The sequence below is a fragment of the Myotis lucifugus genome, unplaced genomic scaffold (assembly GCF_000147115.1).
Source record: "Myotis lucifugus unplaced genomic scaffold, Myoluc2.0 scaffold_27, whole genome shotgun sequence".
Taxonomy (NCBI): Eukaryota; Metazoa; Chordata; class Mammalia; order Chiroptera; family Vespertilionidae; genus Myotis; species Myotis lucifugus.
Window position 1 is genome coordinate 10166758 of NW_005871075.1, and position 21087 is coordinate 10187844.

Genomic DNA, 21087 nt, shown 5'->3' on the forward strand with positions numbered 1-21087 from the left:
TTTTGGGGCATCAAGCTCTCTTCATTCTCTTTCTGCCTCTCTGATCATTTCTTATTTTGCCACCAGCTTTTTCTGTGCCCACTCTACAGTCTGATGTCCTATTTGTCTATGAATACTGTACCCTGTCCATAGATGATTTATGTAGTTTCAACAACTTCAGTTACTACCTGTAAATAGAGATGCCCAAGTCTTTAAGCTAGCGTCTCCCTGCAGAGTTCCAGGCTTAGGCTTTAACTGCCTACAGAAATCTAAGTTTATCTAGAACTCAGTTTCTTCTCTTTTTCCTCAAACCTGCTGTTCCTTCTGTATTCCACATTTTTATTAATACCATTACTTTTCACTTAGGCTATAAGCATCAATACATAATCATTGACTCTTGCTTACCAAGCCTTATTCTGCTTTGAAAGTCCCACTTCTATCCCACTACCACTGCCTTAGTTCGGGCCTTATTATCTTTCATGTGCTCTCTTACAGAAGTTTTATACTTGACTTGCATACTTACTCCAGATTATATTGTATCTAGTATGTATATGTATATATATGTATATATATGTATATAAAAGCCTAAGTGACCATTCGACCATCCGACTGGTAGCTATGACATGCACTGACCACCAGGGGGGCAGACGCTCAACGCAGGAGCTGTTGAGCTGCGGTGACTTGGCAGCTGTGGTTCTTGGCAGACGCACCCGGAACCAGAGAGGAGGGAGCCTGATTCTGGGGTGCATCACCCAAGAACCACCCTCTCACAATCCAGGACCCCTGGGGGGGGGGTGTCGGAGAGCCAGTTTCGCCCGATCCCCGCAGGCCAGGCTGAGGGACCCCACTAGTGCACAAATACGTGCACCGGCCTCTAGTTCAGTAATATTGAGCCATCACCTAATATGTGCCAGGCCTCATGCTAGTCTCTAGCATATGATGATGAGCAGAAACAGGCATGGTCCCAGCTCTTACGGGGCTTACTTTCTAATGAGTGAGACAGAAATTGTTAATATAATTACACCAAGAGTATGTGTTTTGAAAGGAAGACAGTTCTCTGAGATAGTCTAACAAAGGAAATGACCTGCTCTAAGGGACAAGACAGGCTTCCTGGAAAAGGTGAGACTGAACTAGGATCTGAAGGGTGAAGGTTTCCTAGCAGTTTTAGGTAGAGCTGCACAGACCCTGTGATAGGAGGAATGCCACAGACAAGAGAACAGGAGGAAATGGTCAGAGATGAGGCTGGATGCTGAAGGCCGAGGGGAAGGGTCAGACCATGGATTGTTGTTTGGGCACATTGGAGATTTTGTTCATCTGAGAAAGAACAGGAATCTAGTGAAGTATTTTCGGGCAGAGGGTGCCCATGGGGAGATGTTAACATGATCAGAAGATGATTCTGGTTGCAGTGTGGAGTCTGGGTCCAAGGAGACTTGAGAAACCACTTAGTAAGCCATAGCCAGCTACTAAAAAGCACATATGAACTTCACTCTTCTCAAAATTCTCCGGTCTAAAATAAAATCTAAACTTACTTAGATCAAGAAACAAGGTCCTTTCTAGCACTGATAGCTTGTCTAGGTTTTTCTACCACTTCTGATGTGTGCCCATGCCAGGCCTGTGTTTATTGCTATTTGACTTTTGCACTTTCTGTCTCTTCTGCCTACACTGCCCTCTTCATCCCCCTCGTCAACTTATTTTCCAACGAAACAACTCCCTCACCCTCACCACATCCTCTCAGAAACCTTTCCAGAACATGCTTCATTCCCCACCCAAGAAAAAAACAAAAACCAAAACAGTTTGTTTATTCTGAATATCCATTGGCACTGATGCTATAGTATTATAATAATTTTGTCTTCTTGGCCCAACTAAGCTCGTAGTCATCAAGGATTGTATCATTCACCTCTGTTTTATTTTTGTCTGGTACCTATAAATATTCAGTAAGCATTCAGTATTTCTCTTCTGACCGCTTTACTTTTACCAGTAGTCGGGTCAGTTAAATATTTATTGACCACTTAGTTATGCCAGGTGTGTGGGAGATCAACACACATACACCACAAACCCTTTGATCCTTGTCATGGCTACTGTGTTCCCATTTCTTTTAATTTACATTAACATTTTTTTCTTGCTAGAACCTGTGTGTTCATTAGTCTAGAGTAGAGAAACTATCTTTCAAATCACCATTTAGTGGATCTGCAGAGAGTATTTCTTTTGAACTCTTGAAGTTAGGAATGAATTACACAATCTCATGTGAACTGCAGAATGCTCTTAATGTGAGCTCCCATCCTCAATTCCTTGGTGATCAAGAATTCCATTTGTGCCTCTCAGGGTGCCGCAGGAACTAGGGTGCCCTTGGTTCTTAGATTTGGGGACAGAAGCTGTAATATTTTCCCCCTGATCAACTATTGATAGGTCACAAATTGACTTGATCTTTTTTTTTTTCATTCTAGATATCAGCAAAAGTTGCTATCATTTTTGTTACTCTTCAGTACAATGTTACCCTCCCTGCAACAGGTAAGTAGTTTTCTTTTAGAATTGTCTACTTAAGTAGAAAGGTTCACTTGGACAAACTGGGAAATTTCCATGAACACTAGGTTCTTCATTAATTTTCACAAATCTCATTCATGATAAGACTGAACATTATTTTGATATTTTGTAATGTAAGATCTGATGTTTTTGGTTGACTTTACCCTATGTACTATATGGAAATCAGTTTTTATGTGTTTAGTGTTTGTTGTACATTTTTGTAAATGAGCTTGAAATTCTGTCAAAGAACTTTTTTTTTTGCCTTCTCTTCCCTTTAGCATAGATATTTTACATTTGTTTAAAATATCATTGTTCAACCAAGGTTTCTGAAGGCACAATGTTTAGTTTCAGTTTTTCCAACCAGTGAGTTATGATTTAGACCTATAATAACAATCCTTTTAAGCCTATTTTATTTTCAGCTTTTTTGTCGTGCTCTACCTATAACATTATTTCAATTAGGATGTCAGTAAGCTCTAGGGGTAATTTGGTAATATCACCCAAACTATACTTTTAGGTTTCATTTCAAAAAGGTTTTTCTAAATTATACTATGTGAAAATCAAGTTGTTACTGGAAGTTGATTGTAGTTGAAAACAGTAATATAACTAACTAGCATGGGGGAGGAATGGGGTATTCAGATCATAAAATATAAACATATTCAGGCAGTAAACTTGCCCTGAATTTCTCTATTTAAAATGTAAGATGAGCCCTAGCCGGTTTGGTTCAGTGGATAGAGCATTGGCCTGCAGACTGAAGGGTCCTAGGTTTGATTCCGGCCAAGGGCACATGCCTGGGTAGTGGGCTCAATCCCCAGTTGGGAGCGTGCAGGAGGCAGCCAGTCAATGATTCTCTCTCATCATTGATGTTTCTATCTCTCTATCCTTCTCTCTTCCTCTCTGAAATCAATAAAAATATATTTAAAAATAAAATAAAATGTAAGATGAATTATGTAACATTGAGTTGGGTTTTTCCCATTATATATAGTTTTGTAAATATTTGATTTAGTGATTTAGATATCAGATAACTGAGAACCACAAAGTTGTTTTGAAATTTGAATAAGCCAGAGAAAAATGAAGCACTTTACCAACTCCTAAGTATTTGATTAAGCTTTGTTCTAAACAGTTACAGCAATTTCAAGGATTAGAAACAATTTTAAGAAGCAGTTGCCTTTATCTCTACAGTGTATAGATCAAAACTAAATCAAATACAGGTTAAATCTCTTTTTCCTTCAGAATCATAATGAGATGTCTAGTTGGAAAGTAGAGGTAGAAAGTAGAAAATTTCAAAAGTTCTTTAAAAATACAGGCAAATGGGCTAAGTGTAACCTAATCTCTACGCCTGGGATAATGTCAATTTTAAAATCTTCCCAAGGAGCTGAGTGTGGCCACCCCCCTCCTGTTTTTTGGTTTTTGATGGCTGTGACTAACATAACATGTGTCAAGTCTTTGTAAGTAATTTTTGAAGCTTTCAATTCCTAGATAGTCTCCTCAATTTTCATTGTTGCCATGACTCAAGATGTCCAAAAGCAAATTACCATGATGTTTTTGTAGTACTTATTTATTAGGTTAATCATCTTTTGTTCGTTTCCATAACTATGTTGTACTTAGTGCTGTTTTTATAATCTCATGTATATTTTTGTGTATGTGTGTCCTGTCCTTTTTGGCCTTCAGAAGAACAAGCTACTGAATCAGCATCTTTTTATTACTATGGTATCAAAGATTTGGCTACAATTTTCTTCTACATGCTAGTGGCGATAATTGTTCATGCCATAATTCAAGAGTATGTGTTGGATGTAAGTATACAATCTTAGAAATCTATACTTTGTAAAATACTAGCTCTCCATACTATGATTGTCATGTTAAATATATTTTATAATCTTAATTATTGATTGTTTTTATTTTTAGAAAATTAACAGGCGAATGCACTTCTCCAAAACGAAACACAGCAAGTTTAATGAATCTGGTCAGCTTAGTGCATTCTACCTCTTTTCTTGTATTTGGGGCACATTCATTCTAGTATCTGTAAGTATATACTATGCTTAAATTTTCATTTCTTAAAGTATTTACATTATATACCCAGACAGAAAATGAAATCCTGTTCTATTTTGTAATGTAAGCAAACCCTAAACCTTAGAAAATCCCTCTTCTATTGCTATATAAGATTAGGTATTCTACTAGTGAACTAATGTAAAGCAAGTTTCATGGATAAGTCTCTCTTAGTTTTTATACAGCAAAAATTCTAAACCATGTTTAATGCTTGAGAAAGCCTTATTTGTAGTCAGTTGAATGTTATTTTATATCTTGTAGTCATTTTCAGGCATCTCTGTATTAGCACAAAGGGTAAGATGTCAGTGATACCTATGCTAGGTTACATTAGTTGTAATGTTTCTAGCCATTTCCCCCTTTAGAAACAGTTCAGATATTTTCCAAGCAACTTAAATTGTTGATTAGCTTTGCAGTTAAGGCAATCTAAACCTTTAAATGTATCATTCTAACTAATGAGGGGGAAAGCAGTATCAACCTTAGTATTAGTACTCCTGAGTTAACATATTTTTTAGTTTGTCAGGACACATAATTTTTTAACTACCGTGTTAGAGATAAATAAATAGGCAAAGTGAATTTTATCTTGAAGATTTGTTTTAAAAACTAAAAGTGATAAACAAAAACAAAGTGTTATATTTCATTGGGAAAAATTCTTTTTTTTTTTTTTTTTTAAATATATTTTATTGATTTTTTACAGAGAGGAAGGGAGAGAGATAGAGAGCTAGAAACATTGATGAGAGAGAAACATCGATCAGCTGCCTCCTGCACATCTCCCACTGGGGATGTGCCCGCAACCCAGGTACATGCCCTTGACCGGAATCGAACCTGGGACCTTTCAGTCCACAAGCCGACGCTCTATCCACTGAGCCAAACCGGTTTCGGCGGGAAAAATTCTTATTAAAGATGGTTCACTTTAGATTTTTTTTCCTTATGCAACAATTCTCACTGACTAGGTATGGTTATCTAAGAAAAAGATTTGGTGGCTATGTGGACATAATCTATAAAACTTGGCAGCACCTTGATCTTCCATCTCCTGGCTACCTCTTTCCCGAAACCCTCTGATTACCCAAGATATAATCCATCTCTCCAGCTATTGTACCTCTGTTATGGACTATTTCTGTTTTTTTGGTTCGTTGATGTTTGTTTGCATACATGTATTTTTTTACTCTAATGGACTGAAAGAATTTAGAAGGCCAAGAATTATGTCTTATTTGACTTCGAACATCCATTGATTTTCACTTCACTAAAGTAAGCAATTCAGCTGAGTTGACAAAACTAAAACAACTGAAGAGTTTGACTTTGGGGGCTCTTTAGAACTTGACATAGGGAGTTTAAGAAATGAAAATATTGTCTTATTTTCCAAGAAGTTTGCATTATACTGATAGACTAATTTTTATATCTTCTTTCTTAGGAAAACTACATCTCAGACCCAACTATCTTGTGGAGGTCTTATCCCCCTAACCTGATGACGTAAGTTATTTCTAGCAGGCTTTTCTTAATTAAGGACCATGATCATGTCACTTTTAAGCAGAATTCATTCTTAATCTCTTTAAAACTTTAGGCGAATGCATACAATAGTATGTCTTTGGCAGGCCTGCTGCCATAGGAAAAAAATTCCTGTGTGCTTTTTTCATGAATGTAATCTTTTCAGTATGTTTGTTAGCTTGAGAATTCTGATTATAACAATCTCTAATTTAGTACTCGTGTCCCTTTCTTCTCCCTCATCCTTTCTCCTCTTTCCTGCTCCATCTTCTCCATAGGTTTGCTCTTTTTCTTTGCCTCGGATTCTTCACTCTTTCACTCTTTTATTCTCTTATACTATAAGCTTGAGGGTGGGAATTGTTTCTTTCTAGCCCCCAAGGTTTCTACATGGTGCTTTAAGAAGCTTATTGGCTACAAAGGCATTCAACTATATTATTCATTCTTCAAGCTGAGCTCTAGAACAACTATTCCAGATTTTTCTCGTACTTAGCCTGTATTATTTTTTGCTTTTCTGAATTTGTCATTGTGATGTATAATATTTTATGTAGTATCTATATATTGTTGTGTCATTTATGTAAGTCTTATATTGTGCCCATGCCCACCAAGACTATGTGCCTTGACAGCAGTAGAAACTCTGTTTATTCTCTGACCTCTGTCATGCTGGGCTGTAGGTGCTTATCACCTAGACTTGGAGAAAAGATGTGAAGGGAATGCCATGGCCAGGCATGTCTTCATATCTTCAAGGCCAGCAGTAATGTCCACTCTGCTGAATCATTGTAACTTTTTAAAGTTATATCAATTCAATGAACTTTTATAGAATGGATTATAAACATCATATTTATGTGGGACTGTATTTCTTCCCTCCCCCCTCCCTGGAAATTATTTCACATTAGCTTTGAGGTTTCTATTTTAGACTCTGGAGGAGGAGGAGAAGGGAGAATAGAGAGAGCAGAAGGACTAGAGGGTACAGTGTAAAGAGGAGACTAGTGATTCCAAACTGATTAGAATATATCTCTTAGGGAACCTTCTTTGCCTTATTGCTCTCTTTAATCCTGGTTGACCTCCATTTATTTGGGACTCTCAGTGTTCCATCCAGGTAGAGTTACCATATTTCACTAAGAGAAAAGCCAGGGGATATTTGAAATTGGGATTATTCTAGTTTCAGATGATTTTTAATCTGTGTGCCTTTGCTTTTATGTCAGTCGTGTGCCTTTCCCACTTCCCTTTTAATTTTATTCATTTCAGAGAGGAAGGAAGAGGGAGAGAGAAATAGAAACATCAATGATAAGAGAATCATTGATTGGCTGCCTCCTGCATGCCCCCTACTGGGGATCGAGTCCACAACCCAGGCATGTGTCCTGACTAGGAATCTGAGCCATGACCTCCTGGTTCATAGGTCGCTGCTCAACCACTGAGCCATGCTGGCCCGGCTCCCACTTCCCTTTTGATGAAACTTTCTAGATCTGTGGTTTGAGTCCCTCAGTCATGATCCGTATGTGTTCAGTAGCTAACATGACACACGAATCAGTATTAATTATCTAATAGACCCAGAGCTCTGGTTCCTTCCAGCTAGCTTGCATGTTTACAGGGTTCTTCAGATGATGTCTTTGCTTCTGCTGCTTAATCCAGAGGAATTGACTGGTGGTGGAAATATCCCAGGGAGATAGGGGAAGTGGCTGAGGGAGAGTTGTTGAAAGGTGCATAGAGTATTAATTGTAAGGGCACCTGAAATGATAGTGCAAACATAACTACTTAGTATATCCTCAGTTTCAGTGTTCATTTTTAACTTTAGTCTTTAAAAATATCAGGCTTTAAAATGTATTTTTTACTTCCTTGTGTTACACAGATTTCAGGTGAAGTTTTTCTACATATTACAGTTGGCTTACTGGTTTCATGCTTTTCCTGAGCTCTACTTCCAGAAAACCAAAAAAGTAAGCTGGGATTTTGTGATTTTAAAATTATCTGTCATTTTTTTCCTTTCGTGTCTCTAACCTCCCTCTTACCTCAAGTCTTCCCCCATTCTTCTCCCAGCTCCCCTCTTTCCACAAAGACTAGGTATCCTTAAGTATTTATTGGGGGGGGGGGGGCTTTAGTTTTTACTTAGAGGGGGATCTTTTACATTAGACATGCTAATTGCTTGTTTTAAAATTGTTACTAGTAATTTAAATAAATTAAATTTTGAAATGTAATATTAATTTCATATTATTGACATAAGGATTAATCAGATTTACCACAACTAACGGTTCTGTGTGTAATTCCCAAAGGAAAATTCAGTATTGAAACAAGTAAACCACAGTTAAATATTCACCAGTGAGGCTTTTCCTGACCTGGGTGGAGCATTCCCTTTTTAGCATGTGGGAGAGGTGTTTGTTTTATCTGGACAAATAAACTCCTGGGCACTGCAGTTTTCTTTTTTCCAGCTCCATACTTCTGAAGTCAGACTTCCGTGATATTACAAAGCAACTTGATTTCCTTTATTGAACTCTTTCTCCTCTAAAATCTACGCTAGCTCCCTGTTACTTTAAAGTAGAGCTACTGACCTGTGCTCTAAGGGTCCCTCATCTCTGGTCCCTTTCTCTTCTGCTCTCTCCTGTGCTTCATTCCCATTAATCTCTCATTCCCATTAATCTCTAATTTTATAACCCCAGCACATCAGTTCTTTTTCCTGGAATACCTTTTCCCTATGATAAATTAACGAAGCACTTTTATTCCCTTTTGGGGGGAGAGATTATTTTAAAATTCCCATATATGAAATTGTACATGGATGAAGATAAGGATGAAGCAAGTTTGCTCATGAGTTAACAACTATTGAAGCTGGGTTATGGTTACATAGGGATTCATTTAACCCCCTATTTGTTTTATATGTACATATATATACATTTTCCACATTTAAAACATTTTTTCATTGTCTTTAAGAAGCTTTCCCAAATAGAAATGTAACAACCCTTCCAGTGACCAGTTTATCTCTGCCTCCTCAATCACCACAGTCACTTCTTTCTATATGTGCTACAAAGATTTCATGAGTATAGTGTTTTGATTTACTACTGTTTTGTGTTTGTGTTTTTTTGTGTTCTATGTGGTTGTCATATTGATGTGTCTGCTACGATGAAAAAACAGCACCACATTAGAGTCTTAGGTTGATTTCTTTTATAAAGTAGAATGTTTTTCTAGTTAAGTTGATTATAAGGATTAGGATGATGATCCATAAAACCTTTGATCTCGAATTGTCTGAAGATAAAATTTGTAGACTCCCAATTTCCAGTAGCCCTTCCATATTCAGTAAGCTCTCAATGTGAACCATGGATGTCCTAGAGCTACGCTGTCCAAACAGTAGCCACTGGTCCCATTTAAATTAATTAAAATGTAATAAAAACAAAATTCACTTTCTTGGTCACACGAGGCCTATCTCATTCCCATTAGCTGCATGTGGCTACACTGCCATTTTGGATAGCAGAGATGGAGAAGTTTCCATCCTTGCAGAAAGTGCTTTAGGACAGCGCTGCTGAAAAGCATAGTTTCTTGATGTCTTAGTGCCAGGGCTCAAGTATTGAAAGCTTTCTTCATATACTTGTATACCCATACCTCTGGGTTTTACTATTAATCCATATTCTATAGTTTGGTCATTGATCATGTAAGTAAAGAGGGATCTTTCAAAGTAATTGTTCATTTTAGTTCTTATCAGTTCCTGCCAGATGGCATTTCTCCAGAAATGCAATCTAATTTTTATGGAATAATTTGCATAACTTAGAACTTAACTGAAACTATTTTTAACACCTACATATTACAGTCAAAAGTAACTGTTTCAAGTAATTAACATAATTTGAAAGTAACAGCTGTATATGTGTTAAACAGTTTCTTAAAATTTACTCAGAAAATTATTTTTGGAAGAAATCTTTACTGGAAGAAACTAGCATAGTGATAGTTTTGAAACAATTCTACAGAGAAGTGAAGAAAGAACGGAACACTGTTAGTAGCAGTTCAAGAGGTATGTTAGTCACGAATAACTCAGTTTTTCTTGAGAATATTTTAATTACATGTAATATATGTGCTTCAATATAAACAACAATCCTCCATTTTGCCTATGAAAAGATTCAAAATATAATTTCCTTTTTTAAAATATATTTTTATTCATTTCAGACAGGAAGGGAGAGGGAGATAGAAACATCAATGAGAGAGAATCACTGATTGGCTGCCTCCTGCACACCCCCTACCAGGGATTGAGCCTGAGACCTGGGAAATGTGTCCTGACCAGGAATCCAACCATGACCTCCTGGTTCATAAGTTGATGCTCAAACACTGAGTCACACCAGCCAGACCAAAATGTAATTTCTTAGCCAAATTGAATATATGAAGTTTCAGGGAAGTATGGATGAAACAACCAAATGTTTTATTTCTGATATTTAGTTTATTTAATTTAATTATACATACATATAATTGTGTATAATAGAAAGTATATTAAATTAGAATAATGCTTTTTTCCCCATTCTTGAAAATTATATTCACACTTTTCAAATGCAAACTTGTTAATATGTCATTCATCATTAGAGCCACTTTTTGAATCATCTAGGTTCAGTGTTTCAAACTATACTATCTTTACTTCTGTCTTACTGATTCCTCCATTAAACCTCTATAAGCATTTAGAAATTATATTGACTAAAGTTTTTTTTTTTAAGATGTCTTTATTGATTTCAGAGAGGAAGGGAGAGGGAGAGAGAGATAGAAACATCAGTGATGAGAGAGAATCATTGATTGGCTGTGTCCTGTATGCCCCACACTGGGGATCAAGCCCACAACCGAGGCATGTGCCCTTGACCGGAATTGAACCTTCAGGCCGATGCTCTCTCCACTGAGCCAAACTGGCTAGGGCTTGACTAAGGTTTTTAAGGCTATTATCAGTATAGATTACTATACTGTGAGAGCTTTGGAAACATTTAAATATGAGATGGCTCCATCTGTGGTTTAAGGAGAGAGCTTTGCCTTATGTTTTGGCATATATGTAATGCTCAGTTTAAAGTAAAGTTTGTTTTGTAGTACAGTATAGTTAAGAAAGCATTTTTTTAGAAAAATAGAAATGCACTAAAGTATATGGCTGACCTTTCTAATTAAAAATTGTTAGAATAACAACCAAAAATGTCACTTGAAGTTATTTATAATTTTAGAATTTGGTTTGACTTAGTGTTCTATATTTATTAGATTTTCCTTGAAACATTAGAATCAGAATTTTAAGTCATCATTCCATTATTTCATTCTTATGTAAACTACATGACCATTAGCATTAAGAATATATAAACAGTTAGCAAAGCTTTTCTAACACATTTTCATTATATATTTTTCCGTTCGAGTATAAAAAAGTTTAACTTTTTTTTTTCTTTTCATCTTCACCCAAGGATATGTTTGATTTTAGAGAGAGAGGAACATCGATCGGTTACTTCGTACTCGTCCCAACTGGGGATCGAACCCACAACCTATGTATATGCTCTGACCGGGAATCGAACCCACAGCCTTTTTGGTGTACGGGACAATACTCTAATCACCTGAGCCATCCGGCTAGGGCATAAATGTTTGTTAATCTCTCAACAAACAAATAAGTAAAGCCTCATTTCTGATTCCTGATAGGAAAAGTTCATTTACATAACAAAATCATATATAAGCATATCATATATCAAGCATGTATATAGCATATCAAATTACATTTATAACTGAGCTGTTCTGAAGTGATTATGACAGAAGAAAGAAGTTCTCTCTCCATTGGTAAGGAGAAATATTATCAGAAGTTAGAAAATTATTTGGAAAGGACATTAAGACTGCTTATTCTCAAAGATACTTCTCTCTCCAGTTGTACAAACCACTATAAACCTGGCATTATGTCTAGGAATTTTCCCTGAAATTCCCCAAACATAGTTATGTCTATAGGACCATTAGACTGTCTTATGTTCCACCTTTAACACTTGATCTTTGTACCGTTATTACTAGAGGAGAGTTTTCAAGTTCAAAACTACACTTATAAAATTTCTACTCTTTCTCAGAAGACTCGATGAAGTAACTCTACTGAAATGACTAACATAGCCATACACACACACACACACACACACACACACACGTTTCTCCCACTATCCAAAAATAGAGTGCTCCATTTCTTTCATAAAAAGAAATGCCATAAAGCAAAGCAGCAATTACCTTGCTAATGGCTGCACAAAGTAACTCAAGATAAAGCACAGATGCTCTTAGACACAGTTCAAAGCTATGGTGGCTCCATGCTGAGATGCTGGATGTAGTTCCTGGGGAAGGAGCTTGGGGATCTACCTGCTCTTCTCTAAGGCTCACTGCCAGACATGCTAAATGCTCTTCACTTGTGGCCATATTTTATATAATCCTATTGGGATTTCTTTCGGTTATGAAAGCAGATGCTAATGTAGGGCTTCCATAAACTCGAAGTGGTGTAAATGAACTTTGGAAATGCCGAGGGATACCTGTATAGGGAAAACTGCCAAAATTAGGAGAGTAGAAATGCAAGGTACAGGCATTTCATAAATTAGCAAGTATTTATTGTGCCCATCACTGTATTTTACAAATATTTTTCACTGCAACCCAAATGAAAACTAGATTTTATATCATGATTCTGTGTGTGTGTGTGTGTGTGTGTGTATAAAATCTGGAATAAAAATTTCATGAAACGATACAGTGTGCTTACTCTACACTCTAGCATTTTCTATTCTATTTTTTTTTTTTTTAATTCTTATAGGGTTGTTTTTTAATCATTTGTTCTTTTTTTAAAATATTTTTTATTGATTTCAGAGAGGAAGAGCGAGGGAGAGATAGAAACATCAATGATGAGAGAGAATCATTGATCAGCTGCCTCCTGCACATCCCCCTCTGGGGATCGAGCCTGCAACCCAGGCACGTGCCCTTGACCGGAATTGAGCCCGGGACCCTTCAGTCCGCAGGCCAACGCTCTATCCACTGAGCCAAACCGGCTAGGGCTCCATTTCATATTTTAAAAGAGGTTAGTGTGACTCCCTAAATTGATTTTATGATCCACTAGTATGTCTTACATTTTTTTAAATTTATTTATTTTATATTTTTATTGATTTCAGAGAAGAAGGGAGAGGGAGAGAGAGTTGGAAACATCAATGATGAGAGAATCATTGATCGGCTACCTCCTGCATGCCCCCACTTGAACCGAGCATACAACTTGGGCCTGTGTCCTTGACTGGAATTGAACCTGGGACCCTTCAGTCTGCAGGCTGGCACTCTGTCCACTGAGCCAGACCTGCTAGGGCTTGACTTACATTTTTAAAAAACACTGTTTCTAAGATAACTAGGCTTCTAGGACTATGGGAGAATAAAAGAGAAGCAGAATTAAATGTGGATACGTGGCTTAGAGGGTTATAAAGAAAAGAAGGAAGAATAAACAATTAGAAGAATAAAAAATTAGATGGTATCGTAAGTGAGAAGATAAAATTTTAACCTTTGGTTTTAGTGACTATAACTGATAGTGAAAGGAATTAAAAGCATGACCTAAAAAATGTAAATACTGTTTTAGGTAAAACAAAAGCCTCTCTACCTCTAGCCATAGCAATTTTAATATTAGAAGGACATTATCATGGGTATTAATAGTGTGTCATCTAATAAATGTTTATTATCAAAAGAACTATAGATCTTAGCATGCAAGGGATTTTGAATTCATCTGACTCAGGCAAACCCAAGTATTAGTCACACGTTACAGATGAGGTAGCTGAAGCCAAACGAAATTAAATGATTTGCTAAGTCATGCTGCTGATTGGGACGAGCAGTTGGGGTAGGGTGCAAGTGGCAGAATACCCTCAGGTCCTCTCTAACAGTCCATTTCTCACCTTACCACAGTGCTCCTAAGGAACAGAAATATGTTAGCACGTTTCACCTACAATGCAGTTTTCTGTTTACAGGAGGATATTCCTCGGCAGCTTGTCTACATAGGTCTTTACCTCTTTCACATTGCCGGAGCTTATCTTTTGAAGTAAGTTAGGATTTTTCGTGGGTGTGTATAGTATGTTAATCTGTCTTAGTTGATAAGTAACCTTTACATTTTAAATTTGTTCTTTTAACAGCTTGAATCATCTAGGACTTGTTCTTTTGGTGCCACATTATTTTGTGGAATTTCTTTTCCACATTTCCCGCCTGTTTTATTTCACTGATGAAAAGTATCAGAAAGGGTAAGTTGGTTAGCCATTCTATTTCTGCTGTAATTAAAGCCAGTGCCTATGTTGCCAAGGCCCATACTATGGGCAGTTATATTACTTTATACGTTGTTAGTAGCAGCTTTAAATAAAATGAAACTAATAGCAACTCAGGTGGGTATTTTCTCTAAATGGAGTCTTTTTTTAGCTGGAGAGATATTATGTGGGAACTTGTAATCCTGAAGGCTTTTTGAGTATACTTTTCTAACTTCTCCAATCTTGCTTAATGCATGTTTTTCTTTTGGACAAGGTATTATAAGAAAGTGAATTTTCAGAAGAAAATGAAATAATAAATTATATAACCTTAAAAATATGAAAATATTTTGATGGGAAAATTGAACTGAAAAGAGAATTGAAGCGGTATTGTAAAGAGTGTAAAGTCTTTAAAAAAAAAAAAAGTAGAACTAGGACTCTTTAATGAGAATTGGGGTCCTACTTACAGCACAGCTTTTGTTGTGTTTTCTCCAGCAGTTTTCAAAATTACTATATATACCAGGAGTTGTGAAGGTCATTCTATGGAGTAAAAAGAGGATTAGCCAAACAAAAAATAAAACGTTTCTTTACTGGACCTCCTAGAACCTTAAATATGCTAATGTGTACCTCTGAGAGTGTGATATGCAGCATCTTCCAGATATTTTACTTGCAGAATTATTTTTGCAGGAAAATAACAAATGTTGTTTTAATATGCATTTACTTAATAGAATCTGATTCCTACTAGAATATTTTCTTATTGTTGCAATTTTATGAATTTGACTTATGACATTTTTCTTCCAGCTTTTCTCTGTGGGCAGTTCTGTTTGTTTTGGGAAGACTTCTGACTTTAATTCTTTCAGTACTCACTGTTGGCTTTGGCCTTGCAAGAGCAGAGAACCAGAAGCTGGATTTCAGTACTGGAAACTTCAATGTGCTGGGCGTAAGGTACAGTCCATTTAAGATCCTTCTCACTTTGTACAGCTGCATAGTATGTATTAGCAGTTTATGCCATGAAATACCTAAAAAATATGGAGGTTAGGGAAGATATTCATTTCATTTCATACCTGTTTTATATGTCTAAATTTAAATGCCAAAGCATTTATTTAACTTCTGGGATTAATTATTAATGGAATAATTATTTGGGAATTCAGCACTAGATTAATACTATCAAAACAAGATAGACCACTTTTTTAAGTAGCATTGTTTTGATGCACTCTGATATTTTGTTTATTTTTTCATATTCTCAGAATTGCTGTTCTGGCATCGATTTGCATTACCCAAGCATTCATGATGTGGAAGTTCATTAATTTTCAGCTTCGCAGGTGGAGAGAACATTCTACTTCTCAGGCACCAACTGTGAAGAAGAAGCCAACAGTGACAAAGGGCAGATCTAGAAAGGGCACAGGTTTGTATTCAGTAAGCAATGAAAAACCTGGAGTAGAAAACACTAAAATAAAAAATGTTTTGGCGCTTATTTATAATGTTACTAAGATTTAAAATCCTATAGAGAAAATTGTATTCTACTTTTAAGCAAATTTAGAGGCAAGGTAATCTTGCCCCATTCTACAGTTTGGTGGTTTCCTAGGGTCAGTTATTTCCCTCAAAAGCTGTTGACTCAGAAGCTTTCCCCACTTGATTATTCCGAACCACTATAAGCCAGTGTATTAGTATATGGGCAGTTTCGGTGATAGTTTGTGCTTTCAAGCATCTTACTCATACTAAAAAACAAAACCTCTTTACAGCTCTTTCCCATCTGCCCTTTCGTTCCAAGTGGAATAGTTTGTGTGTGTGTGTGTGTGTCTTATTTAATAACATCTGATTGCTTGATCTTGTTCTGGACATTTCATATAAATGGAATCATACAATATGTGATCTTTTGTAACTGGTTTCTTTAAGTTAGTATGTTTTTAAGGTTCATTCATGTTTTAGCATGTACTGCTGCTACTCATTGATTTTTATGGCCAAATATTCCATTGTATGGATATACAATGTTTATTAGTTGATGAATATCTGGGTTGTTCCCACTTTTTGGCTATTATGAGTAATGCAGTAAACATTTGTGTACATGTTGTTGTCTGATGACCTGTTTTTCATTCTCTTGGGTATATACCTATGAGTATAATTGCTAGGTCATATGGTAAATACAGATTTACCATTTGGGGGGCCTGCTAAAACTTTTTCAAAGTGGCTGCACCATTTTATAATCATTGTTTTGCATATCCACTTTTTATTGAAAAGACTAATCTATTGAATTGTCTTGATGCTCTTGTTGAAAATCAGTTGATTTTAAAAGTAAGAATTTATTTCTGGATTCTCAGTTCTGTTTCCTTAATCTGTATGTCTATTCTTATGCCAGTACCACACTGTGTGAATTACTGTAGCTTTATAGTAAGTTTTGAAATTAGGAAATGTGAGTCATCCACTTTTATTCTTTTTTATGTTATTCTGTTTTATGTTTTTTATGTTAATATTTATGTTATTTTAAAATACTTTGTTATTTTTTATGTTCTTTGCATTTCCATATGAATTTTATGACCACCTTGTCAATTTCTGCAAACAAGCTCACTGAGCTTTTGATGTGGACTACCTTGTATCTGTAGACTGCCTTGGATGAACCAAATATTTTTCCATTTGGGGGGTGGGAGGGATCTTTGATTTCTTTCAGCTAAATTTTAGTTCTCGTTGTTTGTCTTGTGCTTCTGTTAAATTTATTCTAAGCGTTTTATTCTTTTTTTATGCTCTTGCAAATAGAACTATCTTTTTAATATCAGTCTTGGATTTTTCATTGCCACTATGTAGAAGTACAATTGATTTTTGCATATTGATCTTGTATCCTGCAACATTGCTGACCTTATTAGATTATTTTATTATTTTAGTAGTTTTTGCATTTTCAGTTTACAGGATCATGTCATCTATAAATAGAGGATGTTTTACTACTTCTTGTCTAATCTGGATGCATTTTATTTCATTTTTTCACCAAATACCCTGGCTAGAATCTCAAGAAAATTTTTAAATAGAAGTGGCAAGAGCAGACAGACTTCCTCCCCTTGTTCTTGATCTTAGGGGGAAAGCATCCAGTCTTTTACCATTAAGTACGTTACCTGTGGGTTTTTTCTAAATGGTCTTTATCGGGTTGAGAAAATTCCCTTCTATGCGATTATATTTTTTATTATGAAAGGCTTTTAAATTTTGTCACTTGCATTTTCTTCATCTACTGGGATAATCAAATGGTTTTTGTCTTTTATTCTATTGATATCATAGCTTATATTAATTGATTTTTTAATGTTAAGTCAATAGTGCATTCCTGGGATAAATCTCACTTGGTCATGGTATATAATACTCTTAAGATGTTGCTTGATTTGGTTTTCTACTATTTTTTTAGCATTTTCACATTTATATTCATAAAGGATAATGATGTGTATTTTTTAATGTATTAATTATCAAATATAAATCCAATCTTGCATTCCTGGCATAAACCCAAGTTGATGATGATAACATCATTTTTGCTAGATTGATTTCTTTTAATATTTTATTAGGATTTTTATATTTGTGTTCATGTAAAAGATTAGCCTGTAATTCTCTCCTTTTTTTTTTCTTCTGGTAAAATAGTCTTGTTATATTTTGGTATCAGGGTTACCCTAGCTTTACAGAAAATCTTGGGCAGTTTGTCCTTTGTTTAACATAAGCATTATTTTTGAATGTTTGGAAGGATTCACCAGTAAAGCTGTCTAATCCAGAGTGATCTTTATTTTTTGTGTTTTTACTTTTTTATTGAATTTATTGAGGTGACTTTGGTTAATAAAATTACATGGGTTTCAGTGTACAATTCTCTACCACATCATCTATATATTGTATTATGTGTTCACTACCCCAAGTCATGTCTCCTTCCATTACCTAGAGTGTTGTTGTTTTTTCAGAGGAAGAAAGAGATAGAATCTATCTATCTATCTATCTATCTATCTATCTATCTATCTATCTATCTATCAGGCTAATATGCAAATTGTCCCCACGGGGATTTGACCGGGAGCTCGATTGCTCACTATGATGTGCGCTGACCACCAGGGGGTGGCACAGAACGAAGAAGGCCCCAGCCGGCAGCCGCAAGGCCCCGATCGGCCCTTATCACTGGCCAGGCCTAGGAACCCCTACCCATGCATGAATTTCGTGCACCGGACCTCTAGTCAATGATGAAAGTGAATCATTGATTGGCTGCCTCCTGCACACCCCTTGTGGGGAATCGAGCCCGCAACCCAGGCATGTGCTCTGACCAGGAATCGAACCGTGACCTCCTGGTTCATAGATCGACACTCAACCACTGAGCCAAGCATGATACAGGCCATGATACACTCTTAAACATAAGCAATCCTAAATGCCAACTTTTTGTATGTTATAAGGAAACATAATCCCAAGAACTTTATCTGCTATCAAATGTGAAAGGGTTTTTATTTCTACCAAAAGCACTGCTCTAAAGACTACTTAAAAATTCTTATAATTGTTTTTTAGAGTTTATCTTTAGTCACTTCTTTCTGCTTTCAATAGTAGTTATTTTTTTTTATTATTGAGATCTAATAACATTATAGTTACTTTCCCTTTAATTTGCTTCTTTCAATTCAGTGTTTAAATCAGGTTTTATGATGGGTTAAATGCTAGTAAAGATTACGCACTGGTGAATACATTTTATCTAAAGGCATCAAAGTATATATTGGATTTTAAATTTTCTTCTCTGAAGGTACCTTTATGTATAAAGATATTTGTGTTTCTTCATGAAAGAGGGTAACACTGATTCTTTTTTCTTTTCAGAAAATGGTGTAAATGGAACAGTAACTTCAAATGGAGCAGACTCTCCTCGTAATAGAAAAGAGAAATCTTCATAATGAACGATAATCCAATTGATTAATGTCCCCAAAGAAATCTCCTTTGTACTATATCTTTCAGCACTAGAGATGTTTTTTTCCTGTTCTTAAAAATGCAGTTTGTGCTCTTTGATTCTCGCTATTGTACTGTTTCATGTATTTTTAAAGGGCAATTGAGGGGAGGATAATTACTAAGAGTGAGAAAAATATCTTAGCTTAGACTAAGCTACTTGCCTTTAAAATAGTTTAGGGACCACCACCATATTTTACTTTATTTTTTATCTTTGAACATTTTCTAATGATTTGGAGAGATAACTATTTGCAAAAATTCTACATATCAATGATACAGTTTCTTGGTCTCACTGATTTTTTATATTAGCAAGATGGCCTCTTCCAGCCAGGTCATATTTTTTAAGTTATCTTTCAGAGTAAAATGGAAATAATATAAAGTTGGATGTCAAACTTTAATATGTTTTCAGTGTTCTCTAATTTTTAGGAATTTTTGTAGCCTTTACACCAGGGAAAAAAAGATTTGTAAATTCGCCAAAATAATAGTGTGCTTTATTTTTTAGGTAGTGGTTGTTAGTGTTACATCACTTTCTTTTTTTTAAGGAAAAAACATACTATTGGTTACAGTGTGGAGATTTTTGCCATATTTGTTGAATCAAAATATCTTCTATTAACATAAAAGTACTTGTGAAGTAAAATCTTTCTTGTGCATTTTCAACACTTGTAAATGGGAAATCAGAAAATTAAATATTTACTACAATGAAGAAAATCTGACATAGCCCTTTTTGATATGTTTATTAATAATGATTTTAATGGGGCTTGTCATAAGTTCAATACACACAGCATCTTAAAAGAACATGTTTAACCTGCAGACCCTTTCTAAAAATAATGCCTATTTGATTTATATCTATAAAAAGAATGTCAGGTAATTTTATTTGGAAAACATTTAATACACTAACCTTAAAAAAATTGAAAATTCAGGTGGATAAATAGTCTTAAAAGGAAATAGTGCTTTATGTTACAACTATAGCTTTGGTCCCATCTTTAATTGAGAAGCATTTATCTGTATAAAACATATTTTTGGATAAAAAAAGATATATATTTGTATCTCTACAGAAAGTCTCTAAAAAACATTTGAGTAAAATATTTGGTTCTCTTTTCTATAATTATCCTTTAAAATCCTTAGAGTATTTGCATTTTTGTTGTCTTTACGTACATGTATTGCTCCTTTCTGTGTTCATATCTTGTTCCCCACTTCTCACTTTTGTCACCAGCTCATCTTTGTGCCGTTTAGAGTATAGAAGGTGCAGGCTATTGGGTCTGCAGGTAAGAAGTTGCCATGCTGCTAGGAAGTCGTGCTTTCTGTTTCCAGCTGTTTACCTACTTCCTGGGAAAAGTAGTAGCTCTCTGTAGCATCATGGAGTTTGGAACCAAATTTTTGCCATTAAAAACTGGCATTATATTGAACCATTCATTGAGAAATCAATCAAAATAAAAAATTTTTACTTTTACAACCTATATCCTGGATGTTTTCTTCATTGTTAACAAGTTTTCATGCTATTTTAGAATATAAACTTTTAAAAATGTACCACGTTTACAGAATGCACTCTTGATAAACATTTAGAAGACCCTTTCCCCCAAAAATGTTTTATAAAACATGATTAGAGGCTGCTGTGGGGGGAAATGCTTCATGACCAAACAAATTAAGGGACTAATACTGGGTTAAACTTTCGGTGTTTCTTTACTACAGGACTGTTCAGTCCTTTATATGCAGGTGTGTTTTCTGATGCACCAAGAACGTTGGCAATAGATATAAAATGCAGTTTTCCAACTCATTTAATTGTGGAAACTTCTTTCCATGGAATTACTTATAGCACTTGTGTTCTACAGCATATGCTGTGAGTTTAGGGGAAGAAAAAAAAAGCTCTTGATTCATAGTTAAAACTTTACAAGACACTAAAATACACAAGTGTAACTGTAAATCATACTTCTTCACCCAAATGCTCTGAGCAAAG

General features: G+C 35.5%; 1 protein-coding gene across 1 annotated transcript in view; it reads left to right on the forward strand.

Moving 5' to 3' along the window:
- Positions 1-20590, forward strand: part of TRAM1 (translocation associated membrane protein 1) — a 26385-nt gene extending 5795 nt beyond the window's left edge. Inside the window, exons 2-11 of the mRNA XM_006086372.3 lie at positions 2424-2487; positions 4168-4289; positions 4402-4518; positions 5951-6009; positions 7868-7952; positions 13947-14017; positions 14109-14213; positions 15012-15155; positions 15458-15615; positions 19011-20590. Coding sequence (XP_006086434.1) covers positions 2424-2487; positions 4168-4289; positions 4402-4518; positions 5951-6009; positions 7868-7952; positions 13947-14017; positions 14109-14213; positions 15012-15155; positions 15458-15615; positions 19011-19084 — 999 coding nt within the window. The 3' untranslated portion in view covers positions 19085-20590. The remainder of the gene's footprint in view (positions 1-2423; positions 2488-4167; positions 4290-4401; positions 4519-5950; positions 6010-7867; positions 7953-13946; positions 14018-14108; positions 14214-15011; positions 15156-15457; positions 15616-19010) is intronic.
- The last annotated feature ends 497 nt before the right edge of the window (positions 20591-21087 follow it).